At 49.5% G+C, this 18753-nt stretch overlaps 9 protein-coding genes across 9 annotated transcripts; 4 read left to right on the plus strand and 5 right to left on the minus strand.

Moving 5' to 3' along the window:
* Positions 1-50: 50 nt before the first annotated feature.
* Positions 51-2135, plus strand: BU24DRAFT_474954 (uncharacterized protein; the record flags this gene model as incomplete). The annotated part of the gene is made up of 6 exons (XM_033532878.1): positions 51-374; positions 431-833; positions 940-1557; positions 1616-1920; positions 2014-2051; positions 2108-2135. 6 exons carry the CDS (start codon positions 51-53, stop codon positions 2133-2135), a joined length of 1716 nt encoding a protein of 571 aa, XP_033377217.1.
* Positions 2136-2248: 113 nt separating this feature from the next.
* On the minus strand, positions 2249-4229 carry BU24DRAFT_429140 (putative sarcosine oxidase). Its single transcript, XM_033529659.1, has one exon. It carries the CDS (start codon positions 4014-4016, stop codon positions 2508-2510), a length of 1509 nt encoding a protein of 502 aa, XP_033377218.1. The 5' UTR covers positions 4017-4229; the 3' UTR covers positions 2249-2507.
* A 968-nt stretch (positions 4230-5197) lies between these two features.
* Positions 5198-6955, plus strand: BU24DRAFT_359645 (general substrate transporter; the record flags this gene model as incomplete). The annotated part of the gene is made up of 3 exons (XM_033524052.1): positions 5198-5336; positions 5443-6543; positions 6612-6955. 3 exons carry the CDS (start codon positions 5198-5200, stop codon positions 6953-6955), a joined length of 1584 nt encoding a protein of 527 aa, XP_033377219.1.
* Positions 6956-7525: 570 nt separating this feature from the next.
* BU24DRAFT_402720 (putative 2-hydroxyacid dehydrogenase) lies at positions 7526-8891 on the minus strand. Its single transcript, XM_033525538.1, has 2 exons — positions 8126-8891; positions 7526-8040 (listed from the first exon to the last, which is right to left on the minus strand). Exons 1-2 carry the CDS (start codon positions 8645-8647, stop codon positions 7546-7548), a joined length of 1017 nt encoding a protein of 338 aa, XP_033377220.1. The 5' UTR covers positions 8648-8891; the 3' UTR covers positions 7526-7545.
* Positions 8892-9133: 242 nt separating this feature from the next.
* On the plus strand, positions 9134-10292 carry BU24DRAFT_429143 (uncharacterized protein; the record flags this gene model as incomplete). Its single annotated transcript, XM_033529660.1, has 2 exons — positions 9134-9714; positions 9814-10292. The coding sequence occupies exons 1-2, from the start codon at positions 9440-9442 to the stop codon at positions 10289-10291; spliced, it is 753 nt and encodes a 250-aa protein (XP_033377221.1). The 5' UTR covers positions 9134-9439.
* Positions 10293-10488: 196 nt separating this feature from the next.
* Positions 10489-11438, minus strand: BU24DRAFT_468667 (class II aldolase and Adducin domain-containing protein; the record flags this gene model as incomplete). Its single annotated transcript, XM_033532542.1, has 2 exons — positions 10489-11144; positions 11210-11438. The coding sequence occupies 2 exons, from the start codon at positions 11436-11438 to the stop codon at positions 10489-10491; spliced, it is 885 nt and encodes a 294-aa protein (XP_033377222.1).
* Positions 11439-11873: 435 nt separating this feature from the next.
* On the minus strand, positions 11874-14547 carry BU24DRAFT_468668 (uncharacterized protein; the record flags this gene model as incomplete). The annotated part of the gene is made up of 7 exons (XM_033532543.1): positions 11874-12902; positions 12969-13167; positions 13222-13346; positions 13399-13452; positions 13516-14207; positions 14322-14370; positions 14437-14547. The coding sequence occupies 7 exons, from the start codon at positions 14545-14547 to the stop codon at positions 11874-11876; spliced, it is 2259 nt and encodes a 752-aa protein (XP_033377223.1).
* Positions 14548-14831: 284 nt separating this feature from the next.
* BU24DRAFT_474962 (uncharacterized protein) lies at positions 14832-16266 on the minus strand (the record flags this gene model as incomplete). The annotated part of the gene is made up of 3 exons (XM_033532879.1): positions 14832-15325; positions 15382-15895; positions 15955-16266. 3 exons carry the CDS (start codon positions 16264-16266, stop codon positions 14946-14948), a joined length of 1206 nt encoding a protein of 401 aa, XP_033377224.1. The 3' UTR covers positions 14832-14945.
* A 1549-nt stretch (positions 16267-17815) lies between these two features.
* Positions 17816-18502, plus strand: BU24DRAFT_429146 (uncharacterized protein). Its single transcript, XM_033529661.1, has 2 exons — positions 17816-18089; positions 18203-18502. Exons 1-2 carry the CDS (start codon positions 17900-17902, stop codon positions 18385-18387), a joined length of 375 nt encoding a protein of 124 aa, XP_033377225.1. The 5' UTR covers positions 17816-17899; the 3' UTR covers positions 18388-18502.
* Positions 18503-18753: the final 251 nt, after the last annotated feature.

Genomic DNA, 18753 nt, shown 5'->3' on the forward strand with positions numbered 1-18753 from the left:
TGGCTACACAGGATTCGAGGAATAGAAGCTTTGCGGACTTGCATTTCATCATGCCAGCCACAAGCACCAACAGCCAGCAACTGAGCCGCTGCTATGGTCTTCAGCGCCACGTAGTTCTCCAGGCACCATTTCGCCCGGCTTTCCGTCAAATCAGTTTCTTGAAGGAGCTGAGATTAGATAAGTCGTCAACGCCGAAGACAAGCAAAACCTCGGCCATGACTAAAGCGGGTATTGCGCTTGCTGTTGGCACCTTCAGCGTTATAAGCACGTACTCTCTCTTCAACTTGATACCTATTTCTACGGCAGATAAAAGCATTCTAGAGAATGCGCAAGACATCTCTCCCCGCTTCGCCAGCATCAGGCAAATGAATAAGGTGTGTATTGAATCTTCGTTGTTTTGAAGAACTCATAGAGCTAATCAGGATTCAAGGCCATTGATGAGATCAGACATGAGCTGAGTGATACAGAGGATATCATATCCACAGAAGATGAGGATCTGAAAGCACATGGATTTTCTGAGTGGTCTTCAGTCAACATCGATGTTCTTCCTGTAGCGGTTGCTTACCCGCGCTCAACAGATCAGGTCAGCACTATGGCCCGTATCTGCCACAAGTATAAGGTCCCAATCATTCCCTACAGCGGTGGAAGTAGTCTGGAGGGACATACAGCAGCACCATTTGGTGGTATAAGCATCGACTTTGCCTTCATGGACAAGATACTGAGCTTCAGAGAGGCGGATATGAATGTCACAGTTCAGCCAGGCATAACATGGACGGATTTGAACCATGAGCTCACCAAGAGAGAAGGGAACTACTTTTTCCTAATAGATCCAGGTCAGTCTCGTCGTAGCCGCATCCGAGTGTGGACTCGTTCAAAATTTCACCGCGCATGCTTCCGAGCGAACATGTCCAAATTCGAGTTTGCTGATACAAGGTACAGCTCCCTCTGCAAAGATTGGAGGTATGATTGCCACAAATTGTTCTGGGACAAATGCAGTCCGCTATGGAACAGTGCGAGACTGGGTTATCAATCTCACCGTTGTGCTAGCGGATGGCAGTGTGGTCAAGACCAGACGCCGGCCTCGCAAATGCTCAGCTGGCTATAATCTCAACGGTCTAATAGTCGGCTCGGAGGGCACCCTCGCCATCGTGACAGAAGCAACTTTGAAGCTCGCTGCTTTCCCATCTTACTTCTCCGTTGCAGTGATTCCCTTCAACTCTCTGAAGGAGGCTGTCTCGGCTGCGGCGGCTGTCATTCGAAAAGGTGTTCCCTTTGCAGCGCTTGAGCTTATGGATGAAGAGCAGATGAGAATTGTAAATGAAGGTGGTGCGACAAGGCCAAGGGTGTGGGATGAAACGCCCACTTTGTTCTTCAAGTTCTCTGGCACCGAGGGAACTGTGGGTGACAACATCAAAACTGTGAAAAGCATTGTCACACCACACAAATCCAGAGCGTTTAACTTTGCTACGAGCAAGGAAGAACAGGAATCACTTTGGTCTGCACGGAAAGAATCTCTGTACTCCCTCTTGGCGCTCCGAAAAGAAGGACAGTTTCTTTGTGAGTGGCTGCTCCATCATGCCCAACAGGAGGACTCAGACTGACGACAAGATCGAAGGGAACACCGATGTTGCTGTTCCTTTGGGAGCGCTCGCTGAATTGATTGAGGAGATTAAAGCTGAGGCCAAAAAGCTGGGACTCCAGGTATGTGTCAAGGGCCATATTGGAGACGGTAATTTCCATGAGAACATTACCTACACACCATCCAACCCCGAGGAAGCAGCGAATACCGAGGTAGCCGTGAAGAATATGGTGAAGAGGGCTCTCGAGAAAGATGGCACATGTACCGGCGAGCACGGAATCGGGTACGGGAAGAAGTCAGCACTTGCATCCGAAGTTGGGGGTGATACTCTGCTACTCATGGTGAGACCAATATTTCCTCCGGCCAGGCATAACATGCTCGTGGCGAGGGGACTTTCTCTGCATAAAGGAACGTTTGCTGACGCCGCGAACCAGAAATTACTGAAGAAGTCGCTTGACCCGCATTGGATTTTGTAGGTTTGGCCGTGCCCCTTTGTTTCTTACCAGCAAAGCTAACTCTTCGCCTCAGGAATCCTGGCAAAATCTTTGATCCTTGATCACATTGAAGTTGGGTTTACTTACATTTGCAGTAACACTGTATGGGTGGAAAAAGAGGTGATAAGGCGGAGGCCCAACATACACTGTGTCATAGATCCAGGAGTGTCTAAATCCTTAAGCCTAGATTGTGATCTGCACCTAAACGGCAGACTTTGCTACTTTAAATGAATAACTTCTTCAAGGGCAGCCTTTCCAACCGTCTCCAGCGTTTGATGTCATATTTTTCAGATAGAGACACTCTCCCAAAACGAACATGAGCGGCTGATACTGTTGACTGGTCACCAATATTTCATTCATGCCTGAACACCAACATGAAACATAAACCCGCTGATGGAAATGACGATGCTTTTGAATTCTAACAAAGTACATTTTCAAAGCCTTGATCGGGTACCGCTATTCAGTTGTGATTCCTTGACAACAGGGATGTTACCCCATGCCCTCGATCCTCTTGAGCCGCTCATGAGCTCATTGATCGGTTGGCTAGCGCTGTCAGGCTGCCTCCATTTCCACGCCCGAACAGCTGGGCGAGATAAATCGACCCCCTCCATGATATCGACGACCCAATTGCCAATATTGGGGAGGTATTTGAACGCGTGACCACTTCCACCTGTTGCGACCATTAAACCCCGCGTCTGGGGCACATAGTCTATGACAAAGTGATTATCATAGGTATCCGTATACCAGCAGATGCGAGTTTTGCTGATCTCAATCCCTTCAGCGGCTAGCTGGGGAAGATATTCGTCGAGGAACTGGGTAATTACACGGTAGGCTTGCTTTGGGATGTCGGTGAGCTTCTCGCCAACGGGTTCTTTGCCATCGCGATGAGCAGGAGACCATCTAGTAGCAGGCGTGCTCCTCTCCTTCCCATCGCCATGCTTGAGAGGGTTGGTGTACTTGGTCCCGCGATACCCGATCTTGAGCCAGCCATTTTCGTCGATTGGGAAGCCATAGAGACCGCCCTTGGCGCCATTACGAATATCCCAAGTCCATGTTGGGAAATTCTCTGGCAGCAAGCGGTCCCAGAGAGGTGAGCTTCTTGGGATCTTGAGAAGAACAACACTACCGGCCGTTGCTTCGCAGAGTCCATCGAGCTGGGGTAGGAGAACTGGTGTCCATCCTCCGCAGGCCACGATCGTCATAGCTGCTGTGTGTGTCTTGCCATCCATTGTTCTGATACCCACAACCTTTTCTTTCTCTTTGCTGTCATAGCACAGTGACTCGAATTGCCCTTGTGGCGCCCCAAAAACAAAGTCGACTCCGAGGGCTTTCGCCTTGTGAAGTGCAAAGCGACAGGCTTTATCTGCGACAGCCATGCCGCCGGTGACATCCAGCACACCAACATTAGGTTTGCCCTGTCTCTTCCTTTGGAAAGGATCTATAGCGAAGGCCATGCCGATGGAATCTGCGATTTTGCAATGTCTCGGGTTTGTAGTGTCGAGCATCTTATCCTCATGCCCAGCAGCTTGCATCCCCTCGATGCACGCCACCTCCCACGGCGGCAGCTCTTGGGCCGTAGACATGGAGATGTTGCCATTTGGTACGAAGACGCGATCACCCTGGCTCATGCCTGGAGGGAGGGTGGCGGCCGTGGCGAGTTCTTCATTCCAGCTCCTCCATGCAGCAATGGCCTCAGTGGAAAGAGCTTGGTACTCAGACTGACCACCGTAGGCTGACCTGATAATCTTGTTCATATCGGCCGAGGCACCCTCGGCACCGTTGAGGTAAGAGTACCGCAACTCATCACATGGTTGACGATCGAACACAGTGACATTGCTGTAACCACGGCGAGCAAGATGAAGAGCCGTGCTGAGTCCAAAGATGCCACACCCGACAATAATGACGGGCTCATGCCGTTGCTGAGTGGATAATGCGTGTGGCATGATTAGGTGTGACTGTGTGCGCAGGTAATTGGATGGTGCGCGTTGCTGATGGCTTCTGTCTGATGGCCAGATGCGAGTAAGAGTTCAAATGCGAAGATGTGAGGCTGTAATGGGAATCAATGGACCGAAATAGAATCATAGAGAATGATGCAGTTGATGGTCCATTAATTAGGTATTATGTTACGCATGCGATGGTCAAACCCGATAACTAAGGTACTTGTACAAGTAGAAGCGATGGTCCGTATGGAGTACATAGTCTCCAGATATGCCCCCTGGTCCGTGCCACCAATCATGGCGAGGGGTCACGGATCCTTCCGACCACCTGGTTGACATTGACAAATTAGGGGGTCGACCGGCGGTCGACCAGTCACCATGCTATGTACAATACACAGTAGTTACAATCCATGAGAAAAACGTGTTGCGTACGGGGTGGGCAGCTAAATCTCCCCCCAAGCGTCCCGAGAACAGGGACCTGGAGAAGTCTGGGGCAACTGAGGCCAGGCCATACGCGACACCTGATGCTCTGGGCTGGTTCAATTGACATCGAATTCTCCAGTGGTCGGAACTGACCGAGTGGCTCTGCAAGGTAGCGTAGGGAAGAGCGAATTGCTCCCCAAGACTGGGATTCACTACATTGGAGCTATGCCCTAAGTGCAAGCCCAAGACAGAAAAGACGATCCAATCCAATGCAATCCAATAATCCATTCCAAGATACAACGCGGCAAAGTGAGGCAACACAAGACAGTGCAAGATAACGCCGTTCCCGGAGGCCTTGCATAGTTTCGTATTCTCCCGAGCTGGCTACGTACTTGCGCTACCAATCCTTGGTGCCCTTATCTGCGTAGAATCTTAGGGGCCCGCCGCCCGTACTAGCTCGCATAGACCCAACGTCTTTGGCTCCTCCCCCACCTTCGTGTTCTATCACTTCACTACAGGAGCGACTGTCGGCGGAACCCCAGATCAGCATGGCTCACATAGACTTCGAATCTCTTTGCTCGTCTCGACCGCTCTGATTTCTGCTACATTATACCGTGCACGCCATCTTGGCTTGAGGCAGACGGATATATAATATGACCACTTCTTGTCCATCACACCCTATCCCCTTCATCTGATGCTTAAATCCTAAACCAGGCTGCGATCGAATTAATCACTCTTCCCGGCTTCATCTTCTCTCCTTCATCATGGGTCTGAAAGAGATCTTCACCGAGTCCACCGTGGCTCGGTATGCCCGTGACATCAGGGCTGCTCCTCGGCAGACCATTCTTAGTCGTCAGATGCTCCTCTCTGCGGCCTTGTATGCCATGGCTGGTGTTCCTATCAGTGAGTCTCTCCTACGCCAAGCTATGTTCCGAATGAATTTCCCTACTTAGAAATGTTGCACACGGCCTGACGATTTGCTGACTGCTCTATTCTCCGCTCCTTGTAGCCTGGGACCAAGGCTCTTCGTCTGTCTTGACCAACTTGCCCGGTTTCCAGGAGCACTTTAAGCTCAGCACTGGCAGGGACGCGAAGTTGATTCGTAACTTTGTCTCCCTGGTTTATATCGGATGTGGTGTTGGCGCCGGCCTCTCCTTCTTCATCAACGATCGTATCGGGCGTCTCTGGTCTTTCCGACTCTACATGTGCATCTGGATTGTGGGCCAACTCATCGCTACTTTCGCGCCTGACCTGAACGCTCTGTACGCCGCGCGCATTGTCTGCGGCCTGGGAATTGGTCCCCTAACGGTCGTGGGCACAATGTCCATCGTTGAGATCGCGCCTACTGCTATGCGGGGCTTGCTTGCATCGTGGTTCAGTGTAGTTATGCTCCTCTCTCTCTTCATTTCGACCTTTACGGTATATGGTGCCTACACAAACATGGAGCCTAGCAGATTGCAGTACCAGGTCGTCTGGTTCTCTCCCTGCGTCTTCGTTTTCCTGTGCATCATCTGCAGCTTCTTCCTTTGCGAGTCGCCTAGGTGGCTGTTCTTGGTCGACCGTCATGAAGAAGGCATTGCAACGATCGTGGCACTCCGTGGTCTGCCTGAGAACCATCCTGCCGTTGCCGCTGAAATTCAGGGAATCCGAGACTCTATCGCCGAAGAAAAGGGTAGCTTCAACGACAACACGCATAACACCGCTATGGGCTCTATTCTCAAGGAAGCCTTCACAGTTCCTGCCAATCTGCGTCGCATTCAGCAGTCGCTTATCTCGTATGCGCTTGCGCAGCTCTCCGGCGCCAACTCTGTCACCTCTTACCTCGTCCCTATTCTCACTCTCATGGGTGTTGGCGGCGATACCTCACGAAGCCTTTTCCTGAGCGGCATGTACAGCATGGCCAAGTTCTTTTTCTGTTTGATTGCATCCTTCTTCTTCATTGATGCTCTAGGACGCCGCAAATCTCTCTTTGTTGGCATTATTACTCAAATGATCTCCGATATCTATCTCGGCATTTACATCAAGTATAAGCAACAACAAGACGTCGCGAATGGTGCATCTCAGGCCGCTATTGCTGCCATTTTCATCCATGGTTTTGGATACGCAGTTGGTGGGCACTCTCCCCTATCTAATTCTAATCTTTGCCCCTCAAAAAGCTGACCACTTTCACCTCGATAGGCCTCCTAATCCTGCCATACGTCTTTGGTGGGGAGCTGTGGCCCAACCGTCTGAGGTCCTTCGGTAGTGCCTTGTCGCAATGCTTCCATTGGTTGTTCTACTACGGACTAAATGCCGCAATGCCCAGCATCCTTTCATCGATGAACAACTGGGGCGCTTTCATTTTCTTCGCTGGCTGGTGTTTCGTTGCTCTTCTTTATGTCTTCTTCATGGTCCCTGAGATTGCCGGACTCAGCATGGAGGAGATGGACGAGATCTTCAAGGGATCCTGGTTCAATGCCTGGAGGTCTAAGCCACAGAGGCAGGAAGAAATCCTTGCAGAAGCAGTGGGCTCCATCTCGTAAGCTCCTAAAGCCTTTCAAAGACCATGAAAACTATACTCACATTTAAGATTAGAAGCGAAGGCGAAGCAGTTGGAGTCGACAAGCTGAAGATCTTCTCTACCGACCGCGAGATTCGATGACCTCGCTTCTTCCAGAAACTATGCCCACAAAGGTCTCCTAAGAAAACTGCGCGTTGGACTTTTGCGGTGCCTTCACAGCTCCGATACCTATATTATGATTTTGTAAATTTTTTGAATACAATAAGCGCTTTAAATTATGCCTTTGCCATTCTGGTGCCTGTCAACGTGTACTAAGAGCATGACCCGGTATCACTCATTATTGAAACTACGCGTCATAATATTATGCAAACTCCATCCGACTCTTGCCACAACCGCAGACGTGGATGCATCAATCATAGGCTTGTAGTGTGTTGGAGCCATATGGACTTGATGGTTGTGTGAGGATGTCTTGGACGGGCACGCAGAGGGCACACGAATCCAAGTGATGTGCAAACTTTTGATAAATTGTTTTAACGGATATGCAAGAATCTATCCCAAGGCGTGACCGCGATCATATCATCATACTATACCCATGATGCTTATAATTCTCCCTTAACTAATCTCTCTCACGGGCGAGTTGGGCTTCCCTGTCGTGTAAAATGCTCGGATGTTCTCAAAACATTCCTTCTCTGCCTTGTGGAACGCACTATCTGTCAAGCCTCCAAGGTGTGGTTGAATGGTGACCTTGTCGCTCTTAAGGAAGTAGGGATCAGGGCTTGGCTCATTGATAAACACATCAAGACCAGCTCGTGCAACCTTTCCTGACTCAAGAGCATTGATGAAGGCCTTCTCATCAATCACCGCACCTCTAGCCGTGTTAACGAGGAAGACCCCGTCCTTCATGGCGGCAAACTCGGCGGCGCCGATCAAGCCTGTAGTCGCATCATTTAATGGGCAGTTGAGGGACACGACGTCGGATGAGCCCAGCAATTCGTGCAAGGTGGAGCAATATGTCGCACTGTATTTCTCTTCCTCATCGTCACTAAGTTGTCGGCGGTTGTAGTACTTGATCTTCATGTTGAAAGCAAGTGCCTTCTTTGCGAGGTACTGAAACGTGTGTTAGCTACGCTTTGTTCCCAACCCGCCGGAGCATGGCTCAGAAGCGTGTAATACGTTGCGTATATCTGCTCACCTTTCCAATTGACCCCATGCCGACAATTCCTAGAGTAAGGCCTGAGGGGTCGCGGGTTGGGACTAGGTTCGCACCCTTGCGCCAGATGCCATTACGCGCGCTCTTCTCAGCGTTGGTTGTGTTCCTCAGAGCTGCGAGAGTAAGGAAAATAGCCATGTCAGCTGTCGCTTCAGCCACAGCATTAACTGTATTGCAGAAGTAGATGCCCTGACTAGCCATCCAGTCAACGTCGAACTCGTTGAAGCCTGCACTGGCCGAAGTGATGATCCGACAGCCCGGAGCAAGAGACTTTAGGAGATCTTCGTCAAAGGGCTCGAAGGGCGGCGTGCCCATACGTATGATAAATGCAGCAATCGGTCCGTTGGCCTCGATATCTTTTGGCAGCAAAGCCTGGGTCTCGGCGCGGTTCGTTGCCGGCAAGACTGAATAGTTGAAGCTGTTGGAGAATTCCTTTAGGTATTCGTCGCCGATATACTTGGGCTCACCCAGGCATACAACGCGAGGTTTCCTGTCGACATTCATGATGTTGCTATTTAGATTGATTGATAGCAACTGAACTTTATACAACCGCGAATAGTGTTGTTTAGACACAACAGGTGAGGATGGATGCGATTTGAAGTGGAAAAAATTGAGATTGATTGAAAGAATTAGGATCGTACAGTCCAAGAAAAACAAAAGCGGTAGATTTACCAGCTTGTCCAGTTAGGAAAGCCGTCATTGTGTGAGACGCTTCGAATATTAGAGAACATCCGTTGTCGGCCTCAACTTGACCCATCTCAGGGTCCGCCTTGTCGGATTGCTGGCGCGCATGCACCCCTCGCATGCCTTTCGTATTCCTCCGTTCAGCGATCGAAGTAGGCTGTAGGCGGCCAATTAAAATACCTCTGTTGATTAGCGGATCCACCCGTCGCCTGAGTCATGGGTCCAATCGTAGTGGCGATGGAGCCGTTAGCACTCCATGGCCTCGGGGGTTTCCGAGGGAGCTTGGCCATCTGCCGAACAAGTTGCTTACAGACACATCAACGTAGTACCCCGTAACAAGACAATATAGACGAGCCTTGTGAGAAAGAAACAGCCAATCACAGAGCCAGTGAAGTGGCAAGCACTTAATAACGGCTGTTCGCATGGTAGTCATACCAGGAGTTGCTGAGATTGGATCAGGACGATAACGAGTCGGAGCGCAGGACGAACCATTGCAATTCACGCATGGAGAATCTCGCCTCGCTTCCAAAACACTTACTCTGACGATAAATTCCTCCGAAAGAGCAAGTAATTCTCTCTTTGAGAGATCCAGGCTGCTACAATATTACCACTATGGCCCAGCAAAGTCGCTCCCTCCCTCCACTTGGTTTCATATCCCTCGACATCATCCTACATCGACCACCAGGTGACCCATACAACCAGAATACATGGCCATTCCCACTTATACGGGAGAAAGCTCGCGATACATCAGAATCGGCTGTGGTTACGGCCACCGCCTACGATGATGCCTTTCTGGACCGCTTTGTCGAGGCAGGGAAGAGACTTGCTGCCCGCGGGGCCATCGGTATAATCACAAGCTGCGGCTTTCTTGCAATTGCACAGTCTGAGTGAGCACCACCCCTGCGACATCTCATTTTATTTCCCCGTTCATCTCTCAGAATTCCTGGGTGCCGCCACGATGGCTGACATGGGCCTCCTCCTGTTAGGTTGTCCGCACGCCTTCCGATTCCCATCATGACCTCTGCTCTCGTCCAAGCTCCATCATTATTGGCCACTATTGCTCCTCGTCGTAAGCTCGGTATTCTTACATTTGATAGCACTCGGCTTGGTGCAGGACATCTTCAGAAGCTTGGAATAGACCCATCTCGCTGTCACATCCACGGTGCTCCGACAAATGGTGCTCTTCAGCAACACGTACGACAAGGCGCTCCCTACTTGCATGAGGAGATATCACGGGAATTGGTCGCGGCGGCGAAGGAGATGTTGCAGGATGCGCCTGAGATCTCGTTGCTTTTGTTGGAATGTACAAACATGCCCCCGTTCTCTGAGACGATTCAGTCTGCTATAGCGTTACCAGTCTACGACATTCAGACCGCTGCTTTGTGGTTTTACTCGGGGTTGGTTAATATTAGACCGACACGTTGGGGCCCAATATTAGAAGATGATATTAGCACAAGGACATAGATCACAAACATCCTGAAGTGTATATGTTGATGTGTCGCTTCATGCTGCTGTGCGTTCTTTATTCGACTGCGTCACCCCGTCGATGCATCCCACGTGCAATTGCCTTGCAGTCCCCGTCTAGAATGAGCTTCATCTCCTAAATTAGACGATATATTATCTAACCCCATGCGGATCCACGCAACAAATGGTATCGAGAACTATTGTAAGAAGTCTCCCTGGCTCTCTTTGAGAACCATCTTATACTCCGGATCAAATTGCATATACATGACTTCCGGAGTCCCCGTACCTGCCTTTGTATAAGCAGCCTCCTCATCAGACACAAAAGTCTTTGTTAGTCCAGCTAGGGCACCCTCTGTCCCTGGAGCCACGCAGGACTCAATCAACAATTGCGTCTGGCATGCGCGCTCCAAGGCAATGAAGAACGCGGCCGCTTCTGCAACCGTGCCCCCACAAGTAAGGATGCCGTGATTCTGTAGAATGACATTCTTGTTGCGAGAGCCCATTGCTGCAGCAATTTTCTTGCCCTCCTCTGGAGCAAATACGACACCGCCGAACGACGTATAAACCGAAAGGTCGCTGTAGAACATGCAGCTGTCTTGGTTCAGCATGTCGATAGGGCGGCCAAACGTACTCCAAGCCCTTCCGTAAGGACTATGGAGATGGCATGCGGCGTTGATGTCTGGTCTTGCTTCGTGAATAGCACTATGAATGATGAAGCCCGCCTTATTCACGGCTGCATTCGCACCTCCAATGCGATTGCCCTGCGCGTCGACCTGAACCATGTCGGACACTTTGAGGAGTCCAAAATGGACCCCATAAGGATTTATCCAGAATGTATCTGGCTGAACCGGATCTTTAGAACATTGTCAACCTTATTGCACCTCTACTGGACTGTCGTGATCACAGAGTAACTCTTACCTCTTAAGCTGATGTGACCGCTGCCACCGTCAGCATAGCCTAGCTTTGCGAACACGCGGAATGCGCCGGCCATTTGCTCGAGTTGCCATTTTTGCCGTTCCTTAATAGTTTCCGGCCAGGGAATGTAGTGACAACGCTTCGGCTCACTTGATGGCTGGCTGACCTGGGTGGTGCTCAAGACAGTAGAGGGCGCTGCGGCCGTCGTGGTGGCAGTCGTAGTGACGGACATGATCAAGTAAAAGCAGACAATATGATAATTTAGAATGATATAGTTGCTAGCATGAGTCTTGATTTCCTTTCATACGTAACCAGCTAACTGGCATAAGTAGCGGAGATGGGCTCTGGCTCTGATGGGGTTTCCCGCCTAGCGTGGGCAGTCACACAGCTGCGATCGACCCTCGGAAGAATCCGAGTCATTCGCCACAGACTCCCCAACGCAGGCCACATGATCTTGTGGTGTTTGCATCCGCTAAGTGCCAGGTTCGATGCCCATAATTTTTTGGGGGGGAGGGGGAACTGCGAGAGTTGAGCTGGTAGCTGCGTCCTCCTGGTAGCGAAGCTGCACCTCATGCGACTGCCGCTCCTGGTGGCCACTGGTTCCTGCACTGGTTCCCTCGCACAAGCTTGTGGATTCCAACACTGGATACCCGGTGTATTCGTTTCATTACATGGTGAAGGAGGAATCCCCTACCAAGCCCTGGAATAGTTCTTGTGCTAGCCATTGAGAATCTCCTGGGGCCTCAATATCGTCCAGAGCCGTTATCCATTCCTGGGCAGGCATCATCCCATTCCCGACGCCGAAATTATCAAATATGTTCTCCGTACCAGTGATATTATCGAGTCCGTTCCTCGCGTGCTGGTTCATGGCTGGCGGAACCTCAGTAGCACCAACGCCATCTGCTCCAGAAAAGATAGTACCACCCGTGTGCTGGTTCGCCTGTTCTTCACATATCATGCTAACTGTGCGCTCTGATAATGTCTCAAAAATATCTCTGTAAGGAATGGCCGAAGGCCACCGATCCGCGATGATGATAAGGACTGTGGTGCAGGCCATAGAGGTGTTCATAACAGCATTTGGCTTTGTCCGCTGGCGCACGCACGGTGATCGCCATATACAGTAGAGATAGGTCAATCCTGCCATGAAAAGGATGTGAAGGCTGCCCCATGTGAACTGGACGGAAGCTCCTTCGGTCTGATAAAGGTGGCGATACATCAGACAAATGTTACGGGCATGATCTGTGCAAACCTCAAACGCGCGGTCTCTCGCATCCATGATGCCGACCTGGGATGGCGAAAAAGATCCTTGATACCATCCACGGCTGTCAACGATGTAATGCCTATATAGCAATAGGATAGAGTAGTCGTAGGCTAGACTAAACCAATTTCTGGATGCGAAGACGGACAGTGTTTTGCCGTGCGGGCAGTCTCCGGTGACGCTGGGTATCAAAGCTTTCCACTCTTCTAGATCCTGCCGCAGGCTCTCAATAGAAGCGCCGACTTGCTGCGTGCGTGCATCGATGTTTGGGTGGAAGAGATTTGCGTATATGACGTCGCTGAACTTGGACCATAGCTGACGAAGTCTGATTGCATGAAGTGCCAATGTCATACACGTGGGAGGGTCAGTATTCTTATTCCTAGGCTCACTTGTTAGCCCACCAGATGTGATGTGCTCATCGTCGATGTCCGCTGGAAGCTATTCATTTGAAAATCTTGGTCAGCAAAGTATCCTATTGAGTTTGACGAGTAGTATCGTCCTTACCTCAACATCAATTGAGCTATCGGCTATGCCCACTGGTCGGCCTAAGATAAATGATGCCACGCGGTCAATATCATACGCGACCCAGAAACACCGTTTTGACATCTCTCTCGTCAGTGCATCAGCTGTGGGGCGATACTTCTTCGTACTCCGATGGTACCCAAGCTCAACACAGTGGCGAATCGCCATTCCTGACAGTTTCCTGGGATAGTCAGACGTTTAGAGACACTCAAGTGCGTAAGCCAGAAGAACGCACCATAGACTATCTCCGATAGGTGACCGGATTGAATAGACTGCGCAGCACAGTATAGCCTGTATTGACTGCAAGCTGTCCATTTCCAAGATAGGGACGATGAATTCTAAAGCTGCAGTGTAGCATGCCTGTCATCTTGTTAGAGATCTTTCAGTATTCACGCTAGCCTAATGACTATACCTCTGCATTATCAACTTCATGCTTCCCTAAAGCCAAGGATCCAATAGCATAAACCTTCACAACCATAAGGTCAGCGGTCAATCCCACGATAGTAATTCCTATTGGATCCAAACATACCATGAGCAAGAAGAATACGCTGACATCTTCAACTTGTGAAAGATCGCCTCTTGCATGTGAGTCCCTCCAATGTTTTTCCATGCTCAGTATGGTTTGCCGATGGAGGAAAGGATACTGCAAGTGGATGTTCTCAAAATAAGCTTGAGATAGTAATGACATTTTGTGGGGTGAGGGAAAGACCTGTAAGAGCCTATCTCTTGACCTCTCGACCGTTTCAAGTTGCCTCACGTTACTGGGGCGGTCATTGGAGATACTTGGTTGTGAACTTGTCGCTCGTTTTTGTCGGGGCAGACCCATGACACTGCTGGCTATCCGGGAGAACGATAATGCTGAGGAGGGTCCAAAGTACTGAGGCTCGCGGCCAGCAGCGCCTAGACAAAGAAGTGCAACTTCATCACTCAGACCGTCGGCACCTTGTGCACCAGCGTCCGGCCTTGCATGGCCCGTCCGCGGGTTCTCGGATTCAATGGCCTGCATCCTATGATTCCCTACAGATGCCACAGGACTATTCTCAAGGTTTGGTACTGCAATATCGCTATCGAGGTGATCCAGGGCGACATCTGGCCTTGTTTCCTTGAGGACACTCTCCAAATACGATACGCGCTCTTCCAAAAACTTTGATTGAGTCTCTAGGGAGCGGATATAGTCTCTTGGGCGATGAAGGCCAGTTGCGGGATCTTCAACCAGGCATTCTTAAAAGTGACTATTAGTCTCATTCTTCATGCAGAAAATAAGTAAGGGAGAGCCTAGCAGTCATGGCTGGCCTGGGCTTGGGCTGGGGATCTTGGGACTGAGATGTAATGTACCTCGCTCAGCTTTCGCACAGTTCTTGCAAATCGGTATCTGCGCATCGCACTATTTCTAAGTGTCAGCACAACAGGTACACTGCTTCAGCAGGCGACGTAGACTGTGAAGTGTTACCTTCAGCTTACGCTGCTTGCAGTTGTTGCAGGCCAGCATGGTCCTTTCTCCAACGCGCATGCGCTTTGCCGTCGGCACATCGCGCTCGTTGTTGCTCATGCTGCTGGCCATATCCGTCGATTCATCTAGTTAAAGGTGCCTTTCGGCTGGCTTTAGACACGCATTAAGGCTGCTTTGGCAATTGAAATCATTGTTGGAAGGAAGATGGCAAGGTCGCCCGATAGCTTGTCCCATTAATCAGACGCTTAACAAAATATAGTCAGCCAATCAGATGCTGTGTCTGGTTCCCTAATTCCAATCAGTCAAGCTCGCCCAGCACTGACCTAAATGAGATAACCGAGAGCCGAATTGATATCACATAACTATATAATAATCCTCTAGGCTTTTACTGTTAACACTGCAGCACTAATTTCTTCCAAAGAGGACAGTAAACATAAGGTTTCTTAAGGGTTTGTATGCTGTATTGGATCAGTTATGTCTATTAACATTTTTAGTCTTGTGCGTGATACTTACACAAAAGTCTCAAACGGCATACCTCTTAGCTGCATCCTCCCATCAATGAGTACCCATGGCTTCGGTTGAAAGCTCACTTCAGCCCAAGAGCGGATCAACTGACGCCAATAGCAAGTTTGTGCAGCGGGCGTCAGATATCGTTCGCGGAAGGTCTTTGCACTATTATTTGCGATCATTTTCGCTCGCTGGGAGTCTTGGAGTAGTTCCTGTATTTTAGATTCGAGATCAGAGAAGTCGCTCTCGACTTCAACAAAATTCTGGTCCGGCCCAGATCGCACAAGCACTCTTTGGTGTGGCTCGATCCATTCGCTCTTGTGCATTATGGTTACTGATCTGCAGTTAAGGAGGTACTTGCCACGGCCGGAGTAGCTTCGCCCTACAAAGTCTCGATTAGCGGTTACATATGTAGTCAGAAAGACCAAGGGCGCAAACCTTCAGTATGTATAAGGAACTGATAACCGCAATGATCCACTATGGACAATGCCAAATCCGCGGAATCTGCAGCAATATCGGTACGATTCTTCCACCTTACTTCATGGACATCTGCCCAGCTTTTCCCCTGCGACACTCTCATCAACGAGCTCCGCACTTTATTTGTCTTAACAGCGCCACGCCACAACGCCTTAGGGACCTTTTCTTCCCACACTACCTCGTTCGCTTCGATCTCTGCGCGGATTTGCTCGTAGTTTCCTACCAAGTCCACTGGCCACGACCAGTATCCGAAGTCCGGCATGAGCCACATCTCCTCATCTATAGCCAGCCGCGAAAGTGACCAGAAGGTATGGTGCTGGTGTTTGATATCCGGAACATCACTAACCACGAAAGTGAATTCGATATCCGGGAGTGATTCTGGGCTCGTCGCGATAGCGCGGTCGATTTGATGGAGTGTACTAAGTGCACGACTAACCATAAAATCATCATTGACCTTCGACTCGAGGACGTACAGCTAAGCACTATGTCAGCAATGCTGCTTTATTTTATCTAGGGGACATCCGGAAGAGCCACCTTATGATTGTAAATCATGACCCTCATTGCACCTTCAGGTTTCCAATCCAGATCGATATCGGATTCTTTCACATGTCCAATCTTGTTCCTATATGCGACGGCGCGCTCGATGTAATGGAACAAGCTCTTGAACTCGGAAGAACATTGCATCGCTGTGAGCCCATAACGACCAAAGTCCTTCGCCCGCTCCTGTGTGTGAGCTTTTGGATCCGCGAGATTGCTAGAAAATACCAGATCGCTTGATGACGAGTATGCTCCTAATTTTATCTGTCTGAGTGAAGGCGGAGCCTGGGCGTATAAACCGATGCTCATAAAGACATTTGTCGCAAGAACCAGCATGCAGGTAACGCAAAAGGCCAGAAGCCAGCGACGTTTCCTTATATCCATACTCACGGGCCTTGTATTCTGACTCGAAGATGATTTTTGAAAAGAAAAGAGAAATCCTCACGTCCTAAGAGTCAGGCTCTCGAATGAATATTTTAAGAGGGGACAAGAACGCCGCAGAGACGATGTTCCTATCTCAGTATCCTTCTCATGTACACACAGAAGGCCATAGCGCAACAAGTAATTCTATACACTGTGCTGCAAGCGGTCTGAGCTTGGATTCGTATGCACAGAAGGTTGGTAGTGCAGTTGAAATGACCTACGCACGCCGCACTGAAACTCATAATTCTACCTAGCTCGCTCTGTATCGAGAATGCATCGTTCTTATTCCGATTTTTGTCGTGGCATTTCCCATCGAGGGTGCAATTCACCCCACATCTTGCATCTCATTAGTTTACCTCTAACACTGGTATATTACGCAGAATACATTACTTATGCAGAGTAAATGTGGACGCAATGGCGAATAGAAGTTTCGTCACCTTGTAGGTGAAGGTGAATTCAACAGCACTCCAGTTAACCACACAATCAACTATGCACATGGTATGGTCTGTAACGGTAGTAAATATGGAGCCGGTTGGATAAGAGGGCAGACCGTCACAGGTTACGTGCACACTCTGTCGATAGTGCCCCGTCTTTCCACTCCGCTTTGTGTCCCATGTGCTTGTCGGGAGAGCCGTTGTCGAAAAGCTCCGATCGGTGGACCTTGCGATCTCCAAATGGAAGAAGAGGTCTCGTGGCTGCAACTCATTGCTTCAGTACCGAAATGTTGAAAGATGCAGCTTCCCAGCTCAGGAGAGCCACGATGAATAGGGCAGCAGGCTTCATCTTGGAACTGAAAGAGAACGGAGAAAAGATTAGGTAGAATGAGGTGACTGTACTTAACCAACGATGTTAAGGCTTGGTTTGTTTTTCATTATCAACTTAAAGGAGGAACCCTTAAATGTTCTTCTCACACATACAAAGGAGAATTTACTAACAGCATAGTACAGTGTGACACACCTAATAATTTGCAGAGTTAGACAAGTCACCCCTTATAAGGTACGGGGGCACGTAGTACTCCTGGCAGGAAGGAATCTACCTTACGTGTCCTTCTCACAGACGAAAAGGAGAATCTACTAACGGCATAGTACAGTGTGACACCTCTAAAAACCTCGAAGTTGCACCTGCGTAGTTAGAAAAGTAACCTCTCACAACGCACAGCAGCGGGTAGCACTTCCAGCGGCAGTAGTTCTGCACGCATGGGGTTGCAGAATGTAGGTTCACTCATAGCACAGCATTCGTTCTCATTTCACCTGTATCGAGGCATATTCCTCCATGATCCCAATGCAGCCAAGATACCCGCCAACAAACGTACATATAAAGAGAGTCGACTTGCCCGTCTTCCCTTCTCTGCCTCCACCTTCGACAACACTCATTTCTCTGCAACTCAATTACATAAATCTCGTCTTAATCTTCTCTACGCTCCCTCACCCTCTACCACCATCACCGTTTTGAGCCATCATGCTCTTTCTCAAACCTCTTCTTGTCACAGCCGCAGTTCTAGTCACCCAGTCAGCTGCTGATGGATGCCATATCCAAAGTAAGTCAACGAGGCCGAGCAAAGACGCAATTGATCCTTCCATCGCTGACTTACAGCAAAGATGACCATATTGGCAAAACGTGCATCTTCAAGGACCGCATCCACTGGGAGTACCTTGTGAACAACTACTGCGGGATGTACGATCCCGGACGTGTTGTTCCAGTCGGTAGCTCTATCGGGTCAAAGATGTTAGTGCCAGACGGCTTTGGTGATTATCAATACTTCTGGGGTAAGTAATACGTGGGTGTGAAGAGAGAGCTGACCAGATACTGAAGGGTCACTAACACACGTTGTTTGCAGGCAATCACCGCATTGACAAGGGCGATGGAGGCCCCAATCACTTGATTACCCTTAAGGAATGTCATGACGACATGATGAAGATCTGGGATAAGTGTCCGGAGAGGAAGGGTGGATGGGTAGACACGACGTTCGGCACAGTAAGCATATTCCCTTCTTGTCGTATCCTGTGATTGGCATATTGTCGCGTATAGACGCCTCTGTAGTAGGGAGCATCACAGGCACGACCCGCAATCGGTGGATAGGTAGGAAAAGTAGGTATTTGACTCTGTCGATAGGCCTCGGTAGGTAGGTGGATGATGCCTCCAACTCTCTCGGCAGCCCTGATCGATCTATCTTTGCCCTGCCTAGTGCCCTTCCTCATACACGTGATCCCCGAATAGCCTCATCTATCCTGCTACACCACAATATTAACCTAGTGTAGACTTTTGCTGAATGCATCCGCAAGTAAACCTAGACAGACTTCTTTAGATATTCTATATATAAAGGAATTAGTACTCTTCCTCTCCTTAGAAACGACAAAATAGCAAAAAGGTAAA

This window comes from Aaosphaeria arxii (assembly GCF_010015735.1).
Source record: "Aaosphaeria arxii CBS 175.79 unplaced genomic scaffold BU24scaffold_16, whole genome shotgun sequence".
NCBI classification, from domain to species: domain Eukaryota; kingdom Fungi; phylum Ascomycota; class Dothideomycetes; order Pleosporales; genus Aaosphaeria; species Aaosphaeria arxii.